Source organism: Eurosta solidaginis, chromosome 1, assembly GCF_040869045.1.
Source record: "Eurosta solidaginis isolate ZX-2024a chromosome 1, ASM4086904v1, whole genome shotgun sequence".
Lineage (NCBI taxonomy): Eukaryota > Metazoa > Arthropoda > Insecta > Diptera > Tephritidae > Eurosta > Eurosta solidaginis.
This window is the reverse complement of record NC_090319.1, coordinates 329,006,949-329,029,304: the sequence shown is the minus strand read 5'-3', so window position 1 is coordinate 329,029,304 and position 22,356 is coordinate 329,006,949. Positions and strand designations below refer to the sequence as shown.

General features: G+C 36.1%; 1 protein-coding gene across 28 annotated transcripts in view; it reads left to right on the top strand.

Moving 5' to 3' along the window:
* The window catches only part of cnc (cap-n-collar), a 332,362-nt gene that overhangs the window by 230,049 nt on the left and 79,957 nt on the right, over positions 1 to 22,356 (top strand). For all 28 annotated transcript variants that reach the window (XM_067762112.1, XM_067762111.1, XM_067762118.1 and 25 more), the window contains one exon: positions 20,283 to 20,362. In XM_067762112.1, coding sequence (XP_067618213.1) covers positions 20,283 to 20,362 — 80 coding nt within the window. The remainder of the gene's footprint in view (positions 1 to 20,282; positions 20,363 to 22,356) is intronic.

Below are 22,356 nucleotides of genomic sequence, written 5' to 3'. Positions count from 1 at the left end.
AGCCGAACTGTTTAAACACGTAGGCGAATAGCTGGTAAGGAGCATGCATCAACTCCTATGCAAAAATTCGAACGAGCGCATGCCTCCAGATTGGAATTCAAGTCTGCTCTGCCAAATCCACAGGAAATGGTGTTGAGCAATCCAGCTCCGTATGGATTGGTTCAGAAAGGAGCCAATCGAAACCAAACGAGGCTTCAGGCAAGGCTTCTTCCATTTCTTCTCAAGTTCTGCAAGTCACTTATCATATCTGTCCTGATGTATGGCTCGGAATCATGGACGGTGTAAAGAGAAGATGAGATGGCTCTTGGTGTGTTCGAGAGAAAAGTTCTCCGCAAAATTTATGGTCCTGTTCGGGATGCCTTAAAATTGACGAAGACGTAGTTCGATCGACACCGCTGTTTGTAAGCGGAGAAAGTTGGAGCCCTACACTGAGTTGGAAGTGGCAGTAGGAAAATACTTAACCTTACTTGGCGCTTCCAATTACCGTTAGTAATTGCGAAACAGATTTATCTACATACGTGACTTGTTATGAAACGCCCAAATTAGGTGGTTAAGCGCTAACTAAGGCCGATGATGACTCTTCAACTAACTCCTAGTCAACTAATTTTAGTCGAAATATAAGTTAGGTTTTTGGCAACTGTTGCATGTAACTTTTATACTAGAAAAGCGTGTCCGATTTTCGACGTATTATCACATGAAAAAAATTTTATTATGTTCAACATTTTTTGAACTTTTCCTGCTTTCTTGTTGCACATTGATCGGACTTGGTTTATTTTAGTGTTGCTGACGGTCTTCAGTCATTGGATCCCAGAAGTGTAAGAAGTTTCCTGGTGGATTTTCAAAGCATTATTGTCTACTCCATATGCCGTTCATATGGATAAGGCCCCTTTCAATTCCAGGAATTTCATCCAAACTATCTGCTTAGAACATTTTCCTCAAACAAAGCTTTGAATATGCTCCCCTATTTTAGTATCCTTTAATATCCTTTCCAAATTTCAAAAAGATGAAAAAAAAAATGGCAAAATATGTATGAGATCTTTGAGGCTCATAAATGGCTCCGAAGAGGTTCAAAATGGAATCCATTCGGAGTCGAAAATGAGCTCTGTTTATGACTCCACTACGATTCATATTCAGGTTCATATCATATGTATGTAGAAATAGGCGCAAATCGGACGACCATCGCAAGAAAGAAATAGCATTCATATTACTCCTAAATGAACTCATTTGAACTGCTTTTTCATTCCTTTATGACTCCGAATGTGTGCTTGGATGTTTTTTTTTACCTAGAATTATTGCGGTTTTCGGCTGCCATAGCCATTTCTTTCCAAACAGCTAATACCTGACTTTTTGTAGTTAAGTAGAACTTAGTAACTATGGAGAGAGTCTATCCCTACAACAGCAACAACAGAGGATCCTTGTTTACGCTTTGTTCTCTTGTTGAGGACGAAAATTATGTGAAGTTTTCAGCTAATTAAATCGTTTCTATCGAATCCAAATTTTATGTGAAGAAAATTTTTGATAATTGAAAAATCAATATTGAAAATTAAAATATTGATAGGTTAGGTTAGGTTAAGTTAGGTTGAACTGGCCGGTCCATGAGGACCTCACATAGACTGATTGAGTCCGTAGTGTTACCAGAAGTTTGTTTTTAACGACCAAACTGTAAAACTCTATCAAAAACCAGGACCTATGTTATAAAATAACTCCGTCCTCTTGGCAAATACTAGAAGCTTCCTAGGACTTAAGCCACTTGCTGCTTCTAGATCTGACAGCTGTATCACTCCTAATAGCTGGAGTCTTGGGCTGCCAAGTGCAGGGCACAGAACGTGCTCGATCGTTTCCTCCTCCAACCCGCACTTACTACATCTGATATCACTGACCAAACCTAATTCAAAGTCATGTGACGCCAGAAGGCAGTGTCCAGTCAAAATACCCGTGATGAGTCTACAGTCCTCTCTTTTTAATGATCGAAGCAACTTTGTTAGTCTTAAGGTTGTAAGACCTACACATAATCTTCGACACTTTACAGCCCCGCGCTTGAACCACACCTTTCCCGCTTGGTCGATCATGTGCACCTCTCGTCTTCGCTTAATCTCGCCCAGTCTAATTGGGACGTCTACGGAGCAAACTTCAAGGGATGCGTCTTTTTAGCTAGTTCGGCCGCTTTTTCATTCCCATCTATTCCCATATGCCCTAGGACCCAATATAGATGTATGCTTCTCCCTGTCCCGATTCTCTCCAGAGACTGCTTACACTCTAACATGCATTTAGAGGCTGTGCTATGCGAGATTATTGCCTTAATTGCTGCTTGTCTGTCAATATAAAAGTTAACACGGTTGCAGCTTAAGCTATTCTCTTCCAGGGTTCTACTGCTTTGGTTACGGCTAATATTTCCGCTTGGAAAACGCTAAAGTAATCCGGCAGCCTGTAGGATCTGCTTATTTTCGGATCAGCACAGTATACCGCAGACCCTACTCCTTCCACTACTTTGGAACCATCTGTGTACACATGTATCGCCTCGTCCGCCATTTGCGCACCCTTGCGCCAACCGTCCGCCTCTATTGTGGCCTTGAGATCTCTCTCGAAGCGCAGATAGGGAATCAGGTAGTCTGTTCGTCTTGTGATTGATGACGCTATACTACTATGGCCATATGGTCGGCGCTCAAGCTGCCCAGAGGCAGCGAGCCTGGTTGCAGTTTGATAAAACATATTAAAATTACAAATTTCAAAGTAACTTAAACACAAAGTTAAATAAAAATAATAAGAATCCCACAGTGCTTTTCTGCCAGATGAAAACTAAACCCACTCGAATAAAACGAGAATTTCTTTAACTTATAGATTTGTGGCGTACTAAACCGCCATCTGTGCGCATTTACGGAAAATGTTAGGAAGTTGGAAAGACTCTCTAAACTTAAGTCCCTGTAAAGAAACATCTTTATCAAGTATTTGAGAATCACTGAGCTTTGCCATTCAGCTTTTTTAAAGGCAGTTTGAACTTACCTAATGATATCTACAACTACGTAAATAAAAGATACATAATTAGACCTATTTGTGTATTAAAATTCAAAAGAATCACCGAAAATACGAAGTAAGAAAAACTAATTATAAGCACGGAAATTATTGTGGGGGGAAAACCTGTTCCTAATGTGAAGCCCAAAGTAAAGTTAAACTGCTTGTTAGTTGGCACTGGCATCCATATTGGAAATGGTTACCAAAAACACCAACAAAACATACGCAACCACCATTGAACGAATACCGTTTGATTATACGACACACGAGCGTACATGAACCGGTATGGCTGACACACACACGCACACACACACGCAAGTGCCATAGCAAAACCGAATGGTGTGAAACGCCAATCAGACTCCGCCTATACTTCATACCCTGGCAAACGTGACCTTTAATGCATGAGTGTGTGTATGCTTGTAGTGCGCATGTGCACAGTTCGTTCTCTTTCACACAGCATATCGCATTTGAATTTAAGCTATCATACACATACTGCGCAACGATTTCTGCTGCTGCTGCTGCTACAGTGAAGCATTTTGACTGCTCCACCACCACCAAACATGCACTGATTATTATATTTAAAGTTGTTTATTGCCTTTGACTGTAGCTGAGCTGCTACAGCGCTGCTAGCGCGAACGTCTAATGCGGACTGCATTTATTTACTTATTTATGTTGTTATTTGTATCTGTGTACAACAAACTCCACCACCATCGTATCAAAGCCGCCATTTGCGGGCCATTTATTAAGAATCAAGTTGAAATTTTTATACTTGAACGCACTTCGGTTGATGGTGGATGCTCAGCTTACAACCAACAAAATCTACCTACACTTAAAACAAACAATCGGAATTTGCCGTCGTAAAAGTGATTTTTCAGGCGCAGTCAAGTCAAATTAGATAAGGAAAAGTGAAATAGTGACGCCATATTCTATTCCATTCCTTAATGTGGACTGCGTGCTCCTCTAAGCTTTTGTAATTTTAATGGAGCACTTCGACGACTTTTGCGCAATCGTCGGTGATCTTGTGAATGTGGGCGTAGTAAAGTGATTTCTTATGCAAGAAAATATCCTTACAAGGAGACATTTGTTATCGAGCGTGTTAAGCGTTTGCTTGGAAGCAACGGAAAATATTCATTGTGAAAATATATGAAATTATTTTTTAATGTAAGCGTTTTGAGAAAAGTGTTGAACAAATATTAGTGGAAAATGTCTATATTGAAAAGTGTTTTTAGCTTTGAGACAATGAAAGAAGTTGGAAATCGGTTTTCTCTGATGAGAAAAAAATTGTAAGCAATAAAAAACTTAAAAAAATCTGGTGGCTTAAAAAAAACTAAATTAAATCACAGCTGGAACAGTAAAAGTTTTTTGAAGCACTTGTTTTGTGTTCCCAATTGTATCTTAGCAATTGAAGTGAAAAAAGGTGACAAGACCCCAAACAGAAATTCCGGGAAAATGTAGAAAAATCCAGAAACGTATACTGAAATTATTATATAGCCACCAACTGCTCAACTATATCAAAACATTTTAAAACTATCAGAAAAAAAAAAGCAACAATTTATAAATAAAGAGGTTACGTGTTTATGCAATAAGACCTGGCGTCAATCAATTCCTTTTTAAAACAATAAATGAAATTTCAGACCATAGAAAAGAAAATAAACAAAGTCAATAAAAAAAAGTTTGAAGTGTCTCACCAAAATAATGAAATAAATACTTACATTGTGTACTCTTATGCATTTTTGTATAACAACATTTGCAAGAAAGGAAATTTGGCAAAATAAAAAAAATTATTTTAATAAATTTAAAAATTTAAAAACAAAAAACTGAAAACACAAACCCTATATTGATTGTCATCGATTGTGAAAAGTTACGCAATCGAATATTGAAAATTACGGGCGACGGCTGAACAATAGTGACAAATTTCAACCCTTTTTTTACGTGCGGATTAAATCGCGTTGATAAATAAACATATTTGCGGTAATTGTTGGTCTTTGAAATCGAGGTGCGTAACAATAATGTCAATAACACACTTATCTTAATACTATTTATAGCAGCGAACACGATTTTTATACTCAGCGTGTTTTGCATACAGATTATATTAACTTTGATTCGATAACGATTGGTTGTACAGGTATAAAGGAATTGAGATAGATATAGACTTCCATATATCAAAATCAGTATCGAAAAAAATCTGATTGGGCGTGGCATCGCCCACTTGTGATAAAATCAATTTTACAAATATTATTAATCAAAAATCGTGAAACCTATCGTAACAAAATTCGGCAGAGAGGTTGCATTTACTATAAGGAGTGCTTTGAAGAAAAATTAACGAAATCGGTTAAGGACCATGCCCACTTTTATATAAAAGATTTTTAAAAGGGTCGTGGACGAATGAAGTAAGCTATATCTTTGCAAAAAAGAGCTTTATATCAATGGTATTTCATTTCCCAAGTGAATTTATAACAATAAATAGGAAAAAATTCAAATTTTAAAAAATGGGCGTGGCACCGCCCCTTTTATGACTAAGCAATTTTCTATGTTTCGGGAACCATAAGTCGAAGAAAAATTTACATATCGTAATGAAATTGTGTACACATATTTTCCTTATAGCAGATAATATTTCTAGTAAAAATGGACGATATCGGTTAAAGACCACGGAAACTTAGATATAAAACAAGTTTAAAAGGGTCGGTATACTAGAATAATAAGCTATAACTTAGCAAAAAATAGTTTTGAATCAATGATATTTCACTTGCCAAGTTTCATTGTAAGAGGAAATGGGGAGAAATTTTTTTTAAACGGGCGGTGCCACGTGTTATGTAGAAAAGTAATTTATCTGAAATGAAATGTATAATTGAAGCTCACGCTGAGTATATAAGGTTCGGTTACATCCGAACTTAGACGCCTTTACTTGTTATACCTTTCATGAAAATGAAATGGTATATTAATTTCGTCACGAAACCGAAAATTGTAAGTCCTTAAAGGAAAATAGATAGACCCACCATTAAGTATACCGAAATAATCAGGTTGAAGAGCTGAGTTGATTTAGCCATGTACGTCTGTCCGTCTGTCTGTTTGTATGAAAACTAGTCCCTCAATTTTTGAGATATCTTGATAAAATTTGGTGAGCGGGTGTATTTGGGTGTCCGATTAGACATTTGTCGGAACCGACCGGATCGGACCACTATATCATATATCCTCCATACAACCGATTTTTCAGAAAAAGAGAATTTTTGTAATATCTTACCCAATTTAACAGATTGAAGCTTCACCATATACTTTCGTATATTGCACATATTGTTGCCTGAAAAAATTTATGAGATCGGTCGTATATATAGTATATATCCCCCACAACCGATTGTTCAGATAAGGAACTTTTCGTAATTACTGCCCTATTTTAAGAGCTAGAGGCTTCAAATTTCAACGAATGCTTACGTATATAGCATATATTGTTGTCTGAAGAAATCATAAAGATCGGTGATATATATAGTATATATATGGTGGTATATATAGTATATATATATATATATTTTCGCAAATTTTAGCCCCATTTTAACAGCTAGAAGCTTCAAATTTCACCAAATGCTTACGTGTATAGCATATATTGTTGTCTGAAAAAATCATAGAGATCGGTTGTATATATAGTATATATCTCATACAACCGATTGTTCAGATAAGAAACTTTTCGCAATTTCTACCCCATTTTAACAGCTATAAGCTACAAATTTCACCGATTGCTTACGTATATAGTATGTATTGTTGTGTCAATAAATCATAGAGATCGGTGATATATATAATATATATATGATGGTATATATAGTATATATATATTTTTTTTACGATTTCGGCCCCATTTTAACAGCTAGAAGCTTCAAATTTCACCAAATGCTTACGTGTATAGCCCATATATACCCCATATAAACTCTAATTTTTGCCCTCTTTTTACGGCTAGAAGCTTCAAAATTCATCAAATTTCATCAAATAGTTACGTTTACGTCATATATTGTTGAAATACGTGATTCGTAGTCATAGTTTTTACACGCAGACCACAAAAAACCTGAAACTTTGCATCCTCACACAAAGTACCTACCTGTTTTTTATTTTATATTTATCTTAAAAATCGTTAAGGTATGTAGATCTGTTCACTATATATTTCTTATCTTATACATCCGATTATTCGGAGATTACGAACGGGGTAAGATTATTGTTCAGCCCCATTCATGAAAGGTATGAAGTCTTCGGCACAGCCGAAGACAGTCCCGTTCTTATTGTTTTTGTTTAATATAGTAAATTAAATTATACATTTTTATTTTTCATAGTTCAAAAAAATAACTTCTATGAATTTTGTAGCTGAAACTATGCAAACCAATCTCAAAAACTAAGGCATGACGTGGCTGAATGCGTTTGTAACACTTCAACCATCGTAGGAGTGCGGGTTCAAATCCCACTCCCGGGAGAAAAGGCATTGAACAGATTTACAAGGTATAATCGAAACAGCTGTCGCCTTGTCCGTCCTGATGTCACGTCGTTTAATTTTTTCCCAAATCATTAAATAAATCTCAAAAACGTTGTCGAAAAAAATTTGAAAATTTCGAACTTGTAGTTTAGGATTTTCTGAATTTATTCGAGCGTGCTGTTTTGTAGCCCAATCAGTTTTAGTCTACCAAAGTACAATTTATAGGTCTTTATAAATTCGCATTGATTTTTGAGAAATTTTTTTCCGAAGGTGCTTAATTTTTCTTTCATAGAAAAAATAAAACTATGCGCTCTTCGTACGAAAAAAAATATAAAAACGAAAATAAAAAAAATAAAAAATCAAAACGAATTTCGAGAGGCTTGTGGACATATACATAACTTGTACTTTGTTAGAACCAGTTTATATATAACATTAAAATTAAATTAAATTAAAGAACTAAACTTCCCATAAACATTTTTCCTTTCGATAATCGGTAGTTATGGACAAATTTCGGAGATCCTGACTTTTTTTATAAGAAAAATACCACCTCTCGAGTGTAATCTCTAACTGGAATCACGCAGTGAAAGAGAAACCTGAGATAATAGTCCAGTTCTATGGATGGAACATGTATAAACGCGTAGATTATCTATTAAAGATTTGTTGTAGATTAGTGCATGTGTAAACGTGAATTGAGCTATAAAACTGCACTCAAAATGCAGAAAAGTTTGAGCAAAAAAATTTCAAGATTTTTCGATAACGTCTATGAGATTGGTTTTCATTTGCATTTCAGTATTATGACTGTTGTTGTATTAAGAGTGCTTCGCCCCATTCAACGGGCGGACTATAGGGAGATTGGTGTTAGAGGCGTACATAGGTTCTATATTACAATTGAAAAGATGGTTGGTGTTATGTGGGGACAAATCGCATGCAGGATATATATTACGTTATGTCGGGGTTGTTTCTGTAAGAGTTTAACCTGTTACAGTATCCAGAGCAAAGTTGGACAAGGGTGACTCGTGTCTCCCTTGATAATGTGCTTTCTTCTTCTTAAAGTGTAGGATATTGCACATTAATAACGGGGTTCACCATGCGCTTCCCACGACAATGGGTTCGATGTATGCACCGGAGCGACTCGGGATTTTTTATGACCAAGTGCTGCCATTTCAGTGTAACCCCATTTAATCTGTTGGGATTATGACTCTTAATAACTTTCGAAGACGCTACCGCCCTTTTAATTTTTTGCTTTTAATTTAAAATTTAAAAATTAAAAAAAAAAAGTACCAGAGTTTAAATTTTGAGGTTAAATATAGTATAGTTAGTTTCTGTTCATATTATATGTTCGGGTATCGTCAAAATACTGAAAGAATATCTAACGAATTTTCTGATTTTTCAGAACTACACCAAAACTTCCTCATATGAAGTTCTGTCCGAAGCTATCAGTTTTTTTTTTTTTTGTACAGCCCTCAAAAAAACATCTCGAATCTCAAAAATCCGATGCCCTATGGAATTACTGTCGTGCGCTCGTTATCAAACTTAAGGTCCTTGGCTCAAGTCCTGGGGAAAGTAACATCAGATCATTTGTTTTCGCCCGTCGGCTATGTAGCAAACTCTCCGAATGTATTTCTGGAAAGAAAAGTTTTTCAGCAAAAATTCATCTGCCATTTGAAGTCGGCATAGATTATGTACGTCACACCAATTTGTAGGAAAATTGGCAGAGAGAGTTCGGCATTACTTTTGCTATTGAGTGGAAAAAGTCGCACGATAGATCGTCGCTTTACTCGAAACAAATTTTTATTTCCAATCTGAAGGATACTCTTCTTCCACCATATTTCGCATGAGAATTGCTTGACTTTTGCTAACTCCAGGCCTATATAGCTTGTCGTATAACCCGTCTCTTCATAGTGCCTTATATTTTCAGTTAAAACATTACGATTCTTACTTCGCCATAGCTGGGGTTTACATTTACATATATGTATTGCTTTTCAATAGGAGAGAGAAGTGTTTTCGCTGCAACTTCAGTACTCTGGACGTCGGTCGTTATAGCTCCTGCAAGAATTTGCCCCGGTTTAGAACACATCGAAATAAAATTACTGAGCATTATTTATATTAGCCAGCATCTAAATCGAACTCACGCCTGTCGGCCTTCATTTGCTTTTTTCAAAATTTCAAGCCTTTAACTTGCCAGGAAGTTAAATAAAAATCTGCCAAAAGATTCCAAGTCTCATATTAGTTTTCTAATTATCTGACCCGTGCGGTACTAAGTTGATATTTTGTTCCTATGCTGCATTGTCTCGGTACTTTAAACTTTGTCGGAGGCTGCAAGTTTGCAGCTGAATGGGAAGTTTCTTAGACTTGATCGCAAGATTCCTGTTAGATTTTCCTAAAAATCTAAACCTCATTTTCTTATATGTTAATCTGTTATTCTGTCCATCTGCCCTATGAACTGTTTTTGAGAGACGAATGGGATTTACCTTCACTTTTAAAAACCAGGAAATTTAGCCACTTTTGAACATTTCAAAAAAAAAAACGCAATAATTTCATACAATTTTAAAATTTGTTTTGGTTGATATATTTATTGTTTATATGAATGTCGATAAATTTTGAAGTACTGTTATCCTCCTTAACGACGATTTAAGGAGTACCTTAGGCATTTTTAAAGAGTATAACAAGTAAGGAAGGCTAAGTTCGGGTGTGACCGGATATTACATACTCAGCTGCGAAATTATAGCTTGCAATACTTTTAAATTACCTTCTTTTAAAAAAGGGCGGTGCCACACCCATTGTCCACAATTTTACTAATTTTCTATTATGCGTTATAAGGTCAACCCTCCTACAAAGTTTCATCGCTTTTTCCGTCTTTGGCAATGAATTATCGCACTTTTTCGAAATTTTCGATATCGAAAAAGAGGGCGTGGTTATAGTCCGATTTCGTTCATTTTAAATAGCGGTCGGAGATGAGTGCCCAGAAACTTACATACCAAATTTCATTAAGATATCTAAAAATTTACTAAAGTTATTGTCTTTACGAAAAGACGGACGGACGGACAAGGCTAAATTAATTTCTTTTTTCGCCCAGATCATTTTAATATATAGAAGTCTATATCCCTCTCGATTAGTTTATGTCGTTACGGGGTATCGTTATGCGAACAAAATTAATATACTCTGTGAGCTCTGCTTAGCTCAGTATAAAAAATGTGTTCGATTTTACATTGCGTTTTCCTGGGCCAGGATCACCTACTTCAGCTCGGAATACTTATGCAGCTCGGTGTACTCCTTCAGAGTACTTCATGGAACACCTAAGGGCGAGAACTTTGCAAAAAACCCTTAAAAATTGTTAATGGACTACTTGCAAGCACAGCTGGAGCTGACCATTTACTTCCTATTGCAGTAATAATAAGACAAAAATGGTATACGTGATCCAACCATTTTGCTCAATGTGATTTTTTGGCTGCATGTGTTTTTTTTTCCATAACTGGTGTAATATCATAAATATTATTTGAAAATGTGCTTCCTTCTAAGACTGGGCAGACGAACTTGTTATGAGTCTCTTATTGCGTTTTGGTTTGGAAAACCTCATTTAAATGTTCCCGATCCCAAGATGCCAGACCTTATACATATGTGACCTGGAATTATGAAATTACCTATTGTGCGAAAACAAGTTTTCGACAAAAATGCGTTTAAAGTTTTTGTTTAGCTTGACTCTGTTTAACGGCCGGCCGTTGTGAACGAATTTTGTAATTAACATTTAAGTAACTTCCCGATAACCTACAAGCTTGAAACTTGGAATAAAGTTCAGAACCCGATGACAATGCAATAATAAGAAAAAAAATCTCCGATAGGTGGCGCATGGATCGAAATATTTCAAAAAATCGTATTTGTGGTCCTATTTGGCTTAAAATGCGATTTGTGAAGAAACTAAGAAAGATACAAAAGCGGTTTGTTCCATTGGAAAGGGTGTTAAATTTTCCATAAGAATCACTCAAAAAGTGAAAAACGGTATTTTCGTACAATAGGGTCGTTTCATGATTCCAGGTCACATATGAATTTTCTTATTATTTAGAGTGTAAAGTTGCTAGCTCAATTACAAGTTATATTCAAAGCTTTAGATCTCTAGGTTAACGGGAAGTTACTTAAATCCCTACCACAAAATTTCCAAATTCTGACGATTTTTTTAAATATCACTATCCCTGCGCCACCTACCGAAAGTTTGTTCCCTCAAGTTGCATTGTCATCGGGTTCTGTAGTACGTTTTCTAGTTTCAAGACTTAAAATTAATCAAGAATCGATTGCAATATTCCCATGTATTGTACTGAAGTTTGCGGTCAAACTTTAAACCAGCTTAATATAAAGTAGAGGAAGTAAAATCCTAAAAACCGTAAGAACTACGATATTTCTCGAATTTATAATAGCGTTCTACTGTCTTTCAGTTGCCGTTCAGGGTCGGCGTAAAACATGTAGGTCCCGTGCGGAGTCAAAAGGATCACGACACAAATTGGAAAAGAAGCTCGGCCTAAAATCTCTCCGGAGGTTATCGCGCCTTGCTTTTTTACGATGATATAGCTTCGAGAATGTTTCGGAAAGAATGCCGCTGCCTACATTTGCATCTTGGTATTCATGAAATATTTCGAGGGTCGCTTGTTAACACTGGAGAAATTTCCGATGTGCATGTGTCGTTGGTGGAAACTATTTATAGAATTTAGAATAAATTTGGGGTTATTTCAAAAGATCTTGTTCGGCAATCGCCGAATTGAGTTGCCGCTAAAAGAAGTGACACAATTTTCCAAGTTAGTTGCAGGAAAATGAATGGGTCCTATTAAATGTCTAGTATATCTAAAGGGGACGGAGTTAATTTATAACATAGGTCCTGGTTCTTTATATATTTATTTTTTTTTTTTTTTGTAAATTTGGTCATCCTTGCGGTAATATAATGTACATATTCAATCAATGTATTTCCAATTAAGTACAATTCTAGAGATTTCCAAAAATCCAAACATCTTTGTTTAGTCTCTTCATATTTTGGAGTATCAGTTTTTAGAAAGGTGTTTGAAAAAGCGATACAAATTTCTTAAAACACAAATATTTATTCAGCATGCAGTACCAATAACTTAAGTGCATTGTTTTGTGTGACATATCTCATTTTGCACCTTTCTACGTGGACTAATATAGACTTCTGGGAACACAATGCGCCCTCTCTGAAAAAAAAAAACAACTATTACAAATAACATATGCGCTTACATTCAATGTCCAATAATTTTACCGAATAAATATTTCCTTTAATATCTATACATGTATGTATGTAGATATGTCATAGATTACAACCACCAAAAACCCTGTCAACTAACAAATGCACGCCTAATTGCTGCTGACAAATATACAAAAACTGTTCAAAAACTATATATTTTAATACAAAAATATAAACAAAAATGCTAACATATTTATCTATGTATTTATGTGGTTGTGTCTGAGTAAAAACAACAAAGCCAGCAACAAATTGAATAATATTTTCATAGGCCGGCAGCAATTGTTAGAAACACCTTCTGTCTTGTCTGTCTGTCTGTCCGTCTATCTTGCCACAAAGCCATGGTAAATGAAGCAGCTTAAACTATCGCAAGTTATTCATGTTTATGTGTGTGTGTGTGTGTAACTATACTCTTGGAGTGGAGAAGTGCTGTCTGGCTGTGTGGTTAAATGCAAAGTAAACATTAAATGCTGATCCACAATTTCGTCTACGACCAAGAATTGTTACCAAAAAAACCGCCTAAAATAACAGCTATTATAATTATGGTTGAAACGCTTAGAAAAACACAAGCTTGCTGTAAGCGTTAGACAGTGAGGGAGGAATGAAAGCAGGAAATGAAAGATAGAAAGAAAACAACCAAAAAAAGGAAAGGTGGGAGCGCATAATGAAACATTTTGAAGGGCACAAGGGCGTTTATTTTTTGTTTGTATTTTTTTTTTTCTTTTTTTTTTTTAAGGAAATATCTATCCAATAGTTACACATACTTAAATTAGGGTGATTTAGCTTAGTCAACAACTAAACAGCTTAGCATTTAAATGGCTTATGGCAAATAACTAATAAAATATTAATATCGACATGTTTTCTAGTACAATAAATTTGTTTTCCTACCAAACAAAAGATTGATCAAATCAAATCAAATCAAATCAAAGTGTAGACGCATGTTTATATTCTATATAATTTTGACCCTTTTCAAGTGTTTGACTAAGAATGAAAGGAAGAACATCAGCACTCACTCTTCGAACGCTGTCTGTCATACCTGACTCGCTTCGCCCACTTAATTTTTTCTATATAATTTTTTCCAGATTTTTTTTGTTGCGCCTTGCAATTGTTTACTTGGCGATGTTAAGTAGTAATTTTCTGATAAAAAGAAAAATAGTAAGTGCGAATGTACAAATGTTTGTATGTATGTGTAGTGCATGTAAAGGCGCCTATGTTTACCAACGATTTTTGTCAAGTATTTTCTTTTATTTATTATTACATGAAAAAACTAGATTTGTTAGCTGGATAATATTCGTCTCACTATTTATTTACTAAGCGTTTGGTTGCCATTTTTTTAGCATTTTTATACTCAGCGTGCTTTGCACACAGAGTATATTAACATTGATTGAATAACGGTTGGTGTTGCTGGTGTTGTTTTTCGTACCTTTTCTACGACATGAAAATTGGTTCGTAGCTAAAATCGGTCAGTAAAATATGGTTGTATATTCAAACTTTAAACACATACAGCATTAAGAAACTAACTTTTACCATAACTATTCTCCAACAATCGCCTAGGTTTTTTGAAAAAACTTTTCCAGTACTTCGTTTACAGAAAGTGGTATATCAATATGGATATTCAATGAATTGAGTCCATTCAAACGTTCTTGACTGATTGTACTCCGCAAGTATGATTTTAACCTTTTGAGGGCAGAAAATGTGCGTTCTGGTGTTGCTGTCGAAACTGGTAGAACGGCTAATATGCGCAATAACTTATTTACATGTTCGAAAGCATTTCGATTCACCATCTGAAAAAATAAGATAAATAAGAAATATAGCATACAAATTTTGTAGGTAATCTTCAAAATTGTACCCACCTCAAGTGCATCAAACACGTTTTTAAAATTCTGACCATCGACTCGCCTTCTCCACATTTTGACTTCCATTGCAAACTCGGTTTTGGAACAATTCACAACACTTTCATAAAATTCATGCAGTTTATTGCATTTTTCAGCGTTGTATTTAGTTTTGGGGAACAAAACACCGAAATTTTCGAAAATTAGTTGGTGTTTGATGTAACGGCTCTTGATATGAGTTATGAATGCATCAAGGAATGGAATATAGAATGCGATTCTATAATAATCTTCAACGCTCTCAGTATCAACGTTGCATCTATTTAATTGATGTTTACTGATGAGTGGTTTTTTGTATAGCGCAACTCTCTCAAGGGGTTGCCAGCGCATTATATAGCTTATTTAACCCAATTGCAACCTCACCTACCCATGGCGAATCCTGTTTCATTAACAGCCGAAGCTCTGGCGACCCCGAACTCCTGATAGATCTGTGGGGTGGGATGGCGGTATGGCCAGAAGGTTTCATGTGGTCATAACAAATCGTTTCCCGAGATGGTAGGGCTGGTACCTTTATTGTTCTTGTTACCGGAACGTACCGGATCTGCATCCGGCAAAGGACCATCAACATCAATAGCACTCCCCAAGGCCTTCGGGGAGTGTCCTTATCGCTACAACAACAACAGCAACGTTTGGAATTGCACGCTAGAAATAGCAGCTTGAAACTGAGAAGCTTGTGCTGAAGTTTTGTCGTTTTTCCCTTCTGCTATCTCTTCAAAGGCTTCGAATATTGCTGGCTGAAGTTCAATGTAAGTGGATACCGCTGCATGACATTGGCCCATCTTGTTGGCAGACGCTTTGCAATTCTTGTCTTCGACTTTCTTTTTTTTTTTTTATAACCAGATGTTCTTGTACACAGGGTATTATAACTTTGATTGGATAACGGTTGGTTGTACAGGTTTAAAGGAATCGAGATAGATATAGATTTCCATTTATCAAAATCATCAGTATCGAAAAAAAAATGTTATTGAGCCATGTCTGTCCGTCCGTCCGTCTGTCCGTTAAAGCGATAACTTGAGTAAATATTGAGATATCTTCTCCAAATTCGGTACACGAGCTTATCTGGATCTAGAATAGATTGGTATTAAAAATGAGCGAAATCGGATGATAACCACGCTTACTTTTTATATATAACATTTTGGAAAACACAAAAAACCTGATTATTTAGTAAATAATACACCTAGAATGTTGAAATTTGACGTGTGGACTGATATTGAGACTCTTGATAAAAATTTGAAAAAATGTTATTAATCATAAATCAAAAATCGTTAAACCTATCGTAACAGAATTCGGCGGAGAGGTTGCCTTTACTATAAGGAATGCTTTGAGAAAAATTAACGAAATCGGTTGAGGACCGCGCGCACTTTTATATAAAAGATTTTAAAATGGTCGTAGACGAATAAAATGAGTTATATCTTTGCAAAAAAGGGCTTTACATCAATGGTATTTCATTTCCCAAGTGGATTTATAACAATAAATAGGAAAAACTTCAAATTTAAAAAAATGGGTGTGGCACCGCCCCTTTTATGACTAAGCAATTTTCTTTGTATCGGGAGCCATAACTCGAAGAAAAATTAGTTCAGAAAAGAACCATATGTATATGTATTATTGCGCAGCCTTGTAACACTATCAAGCACACAAAACAAACAACAACAGCATTTCAAGTGTACAGCTGGGTATGTAAGGTTCGGTTTCAGCCGAACTTAGACTTCCTTAATTGTTGTATAATGAAATTTTTCTCTGGAGAACGTTTTGCCTGTTTGGCCATCGGTAAGAAGTATGCGAACGACACAGCAGATAGTATAAAAGGAGCAAAAGCTGAGTAAGCAGAATCAGTTTGATTTAAGCAAGCTATCAGTTGCGAAGTATAACTGTTGTGTGAAGTATTTTCGAAGTAGTATAATAAAGACATTTTGCGTTATTGAATATTGGAGTTATTTGTTCAACAATTTAGCGATACGAACGTTAGTAGAAGGTCACTAAATTCGTTACAATACATTATAACTCTTGAGTTCAATATAAAATTCTGATGACCGATATTAGGACTATGTATGTTATAAAGCGAAATTCACACAACACTGGAGAGTGCCACGTCTTCTTCTAGAAAGGAGCTAAAATCACTATATATCCAAAAAAGTTTCATGTAGATATTCAATATATGGAGTAGATGGGGAGGTGGAAAGAGGAAACTTTTTGATATAGAGAAGGCTAATGTACAAGCATGTCTCGCCTACTGGTCGTATATAAACCTATTTAAGAAAAGTTTTATTTGTATTGTACCCTCCCAACTTTATTGCTCTGCTTAAACGTCCCTTCAGAAATAAATATGTAAATATGTATGTACATGAGTTTAACCTATTAACCAGCTGGCCGTCTACTAGCAAAGCTGACTTGTGTAAATATACGTGACTATAAAAATAAACGTACATAAATATATTTTGTCCATGGTACATTGTAATTGATACAAAAGTTGTTACAATGATTAAGCAAAAAATTGATTTCCTACTGCATTCACTGACGGCTATTCAAATGAAATTTATTAATTTTTCATATGCATTTAGGTACATACATACATATTACAATATACTATTTAATACTTAGCTATCATAAATAATAATCGCATTCAGTCAATTTTTGTTGGTTTAAGCGAGAGCGTCGTCGTGTGAGCGTGAACGTCAAAACTAAACCTGCATCTGCTTCCGAACAATTTTTTTTTTTTTTTCTCTTTAGATTTCTTCGTTTTGAATTTTTGAAATGTGCATTTTTATGATTAATGTTGCATTTGACAGAGTGAGCTGTAGGTTGAATTTTATAAATATAATGTTTAAATCTATATTTGCCTAAATAAAGTTAAACTAGTCTGTCAGATCTCATTCCCTGTGTAACTGTAGCCAATCATTCATTCATTCTTTCGTTGATGAATTCATGCAATTATCAAGAGACCACTGGCCGACTTTATTCAAGCAATGGAACGATTCGCGCTGCGTGTGCAACAGCTCAAGGTTTTTAAATCTGCGCCTATTTTTCCCAAGCCTACTCTGCTCTGCACCGCCAACGGTAGCCACTACTGGGCGTTATTTTAGCTGGTAATTATTTATTTTTCGAAATGATTCTATAGCAGTCTTGCAGCGCTATTCCCATAGCGGTTGCTGCAAAATATAAATATTTTATTTTTATTTTTGTTTTTATAAATTTCTCGGCATAAATGAATGCAAACAAATATGAAATATTTTGTATAAATATGCATTGTATTCTATTGTCAAACAAATATTTTGTTATCTTTTTCTTTAAAATTTATTTTCACTATAAAATTGATCACTCTCATGGGTTTAACGACTCTCTACATTGCAGACACGTAATCAGCATGGAATTGTATGTTTGGCATCCTTTTGATTCCTTTTTTTTTCTTCACAAGCAAGACTTCTCAACCGTTCTTCTTCAATGCATTTCTTCTATATGTCAATCAAAATATTTACATTTATGAATTTGCTTTTGTTTTTGTATATACGCGTAAATTCATATCTTTGTTTGTCTACACTCTTAGCCTTTTTTCTTAATTTTTTAACTGTTAACTTTAACGAAGTCAAAAGATCAAATGAGTATTTTCTAAGAATTCTCCTTTAAGTGGTTCTGACATAATTGAAATCGTAAGAAAGGGTAGGGGAGGATTATTGTTTTAGTTCTTGTTGTAAAAGCAAAAATACTCGAATATTTTAGAGCGTGTGACAGCCCTTAAACGGATAGATATTGGCCCAGTAATATAATGAAAAACAACATAAACCGGCCAATGACGTTAAAAATGTTGTAATGTTGTGTTCTTGAAGTCCTCTCCTTATGATACGTAAACATCTTTGCTCTCCCGCTACGGAGGAATATAGAATGTAAGTGCAGGGTAAGAGTAGGCACAGTGTGTGAAAAAATGTATCGTTATCGGTTTGTTATCGAAAGTGTATCGAGTTTTTATCGAAAATTTATCGACTTTCTAGGGACAAGTTATCGGTTTGTTATCTATAACAACGTTATCGACGGTCAATCGGTTTGTTATCAAACAGATCCTGTTAACACGTCATAAAACCTCCGTAACTGATTACTTAAGGGTTCAGAAAACGTTCTAAAAAGAGCCTATACGAATCCCGAAGATGATCAATAAATAATGCAGAAAACCCGACTATTAAGCTATCGGCTTCGCTAGCAATGAAGAGTAGTGCTCCCTCCTAACTCCTTAGCACACTCTGTACGTCAGTTACCAGGTCGTTATTATCATTCCCGCAGAAATCTGACCCGGTGTTGAAATTCTCCTTCATCTTCAGGACTCCTGGCATCCAACATCTGAAGCTCCTCGCACTCACGCAGTTTTGCCTCACGTTTTTTTTTTACTTCTAATTAGACGACGTTTATAATAATGTTTTTTTGGAAATCTCCTATATTATATTTTTTTAATCTAGAATTCCTTAGAAAAAAACAAGATCCTGACATTTCTTTAAAAAAAACTCCACAACGATGGTCATCACGGCTATCAGAATCAAAGTGATGAAACCGCGTCAGAAAACGGGTCAAACAATTCTCCTGATCTGGTTAGAACTTTACGAGATTTGCCATGACATGTCGACTCGTTTCTACTTTTGCTCGTCGGCCAAATTTCTACGCACAAAACGAGCACACACCTTTCTTGTATGAAATTCGTTTACAAGGCTACTGCCATATGAGTCCCCTGTGACTTGGCGATATATTTAGTGTGGGACACGAATTGACGTCCTTCATAAAGGTTGTCTTCTGTCAATTTTATTCCCAGCTCAAACTCCTTTGCCCAGCGTACGACTGTGGAATATGAAGGAGAGGAGTCCCTTAATGTTTTCTCTAAGTCGTAGTGTTTGTCTTTGGCAGACATTTTGGTATTTGATGATATGATAAATGAATGTATTAAGCTCTTCGGAATAATGTCCTGTTTAAGTGATTCCTTTTAATGGATTTTTACTCAGTTATTTGAATATCGTTTAACCGTTGAAACATTGGGCTAACTGGCCACTGTTTAATCAACTTCGCACAAATTGTTGATGCTGAATTGATTGATAGCTCTTTTAACTTAACAACTATTGCTGTCACCCAAAAAAATCCATTTGAAACTGTTAAAATAACAGCTTTTAGTCAACATTAGGATAACGGGAAAAGCTGTTGATATGACAGGAGTTTCTGCGACATCATTGTCATATGAACACAGTATTGAGTGCTGATGCTACACAGAGCGATGCTAGGACCAACGATGTCGGTTCTTTTCACCGCAAAATCATTTAGGTTGATCGAGAATCTGTAATTTTAACAGAATATTGTTAACGAACAATTTCTCTTCGAGAAACGAGTAAATAGATTTGTTGTCTTGACAAAAAAACAATCCGTTGAATTCACCATAATGCGATTAATTTTTCGGAACATCTATTAATTTAAGAAAAACAAACTCGATTTGTTGAAATGTGAAATCAAAAGAGAACAGTAAATGTGTATTTCTGTGTGAATTAAGAACAACCGATTATCATCAATTTTTAATCACCCCTGTAATATGTTATGTGAATCTGGGCAAACTCTCTTCTGGCATTCAGTTTCTAAACTCGGCAACATTTTAGTCTAAGATATATAAATTTTTTGTACGATGGATATTCGTGCATATTTTTGCTAATATTTATTTTTCCTCTCCCAATTTCAGGTGAATACATTCGCTTGCCTTTGGACGAAATTCTTAACGAAGTTTTACAATTGGCCGAATTCGGAAACAATAACAACGAGGTAAGACCAACAAAAATGATTATTTAAGGCAAATTTGCAGAATTGCAAGAGCTAATTTAAAAATTTATCCAAAACGTGTGGATTTAACCATTTATGAGAGCCTTACTCTGAGTTAGAAAGAAAACTTCCCGTTCTGTAGGTAGGCCTAAGAAAACTATTGGTTATTGTATCGTTTCAGACCTGCAAGTTATCTTTTTAATCAGAGTTGATTTATAAAACTTGTCAAAAATGTATGAGTTTTTTAACCCCTCATGTTAGGTCAACTCAGAGATCTCTTTAACTCAGCAAGAGTACTAAATTAATCTATGAAGTGATCTTTACATTCTTTTTACCCCGAGCTGCAGTAAGGTCTCGAGAAATAGAATTATCGTATCTTTATGAAAAATATGTTCCGAAGCAGGAAGTTGCCTTTGTTGTTGTTGTAGCGGGTTGGTGGCTTAGAATATATACGCGGCAGGTATGCCTGTCATAAGAGCCGTAAACAGTTGCCAACGCAATGTATAGCTCCTCCAACCCAGTTATCAACCTCACCTACAAGTGGCGAATCCTGTTTCTTTGGCAGCCGAGGCTCTAGAAACACCAAGTTCCTCAAAGGATCTAGGGGGTGTGTGGGCGTTATGACCTAGAAGGTTCCATGTGGTCATACCAAATCGTTCCCGAGATGGTCGGGCTAGTACCCTATTGGTGCTTGTTTCGGATCTATATCCGGAAGAGGACCATCAACATCGATAACAGCCCCCAAAACCTACGGGGAGTGTCCTTATCGCTACAACAATAACAACTCGAAGCAGGGAGTAATTGATTTTAGTGAAATCCCATAAACAAATGTATTCTTCGGATGCAAGAACATAAAGCAGTGTATTTTACAAACGGACTAGTGTTACTATCCAGAAGTTTGAAGTTAGAGTGTCATCCAGGCAGAAGTATCAGCTATCATGGAGACCGCTTGCCTCTTACTTATTTAACCAAACCTTCGCCGATCTCTTCAGGTGATGGTCATACAAAACCGTTCATACCTCACATGCTTAGATATACCGCTTGCCACATGTAAGTTAAAGCCAAAAGAGTAAACCTACTGCCATGCCAACGAAGTATGGCTACAAACTCAAGATTTTCTGGCACCTATGCAAACCTGGCCAAAATAGCATCTTTAGAGGTCCAAACTCGTTTACACCCCAAGTAAGGATAACAATTCTCACACTTTTAAGTTTACTTACTGGGCACTAACTTATTGGTAGGAGTGCCCTTTAGTCGATGCGCTAGGAGAATCAAAGTTGAAGAAGAAAGCGAAAAGGTGGGACACCTCTTCTGTAAGTGGCGCGTTGCGCTGCCTGTGAGCTCCCTTACTAGATAATCTACGACACATCGAGGAATATGACATCAAGGTTTTGGTAGCTTTTATCAGGTCCTGAAAATGGTTTCAAGAATATTTTCGCGATGTTACAAGGGCTCCACTCACACTGGTTTATGTATGCCTCTGCGGCATACCTTGCCTACTATTAAGAAAGAAGTAAAGTATGACAAATTTGTGTTTAGGTTATCTTCTCTTTTTGACCACAGCTTCCGACTACTTGAAGAAGCTACTATCTCTTTAAATATTTTTTCTATCGTACATCTGTATTGAAAGTACGGTCAGCGCTTTGCACCGTTGTAGTAATGTTTCAAACAAGTTGTTTATTCATGACCCCTGTATGTAGCTGTACGAGCTTTACGCAGACAACAATATAGTCCAGCGAATTAAAACGCAACGGCCACGATGGCAAGGCCATGTTATGCGAATGAAAGATGACGCTCCGTCTATGACAGTATTTTTATTTGAACTCGCCTATGGAAGCAGTAGAAGAGGGCGGCCCCCACTCCGCTGCAAGGACCAGGTGGAAAACGATTTAAACTCCCTTGGTGTGACCAATTGGCGACAGTTGGCAGAGCGAAGACGTGACTGGCGCGCCTTGTTGGACGGTCATAACCGTTTACACGATTAAGCGCAAATTAAG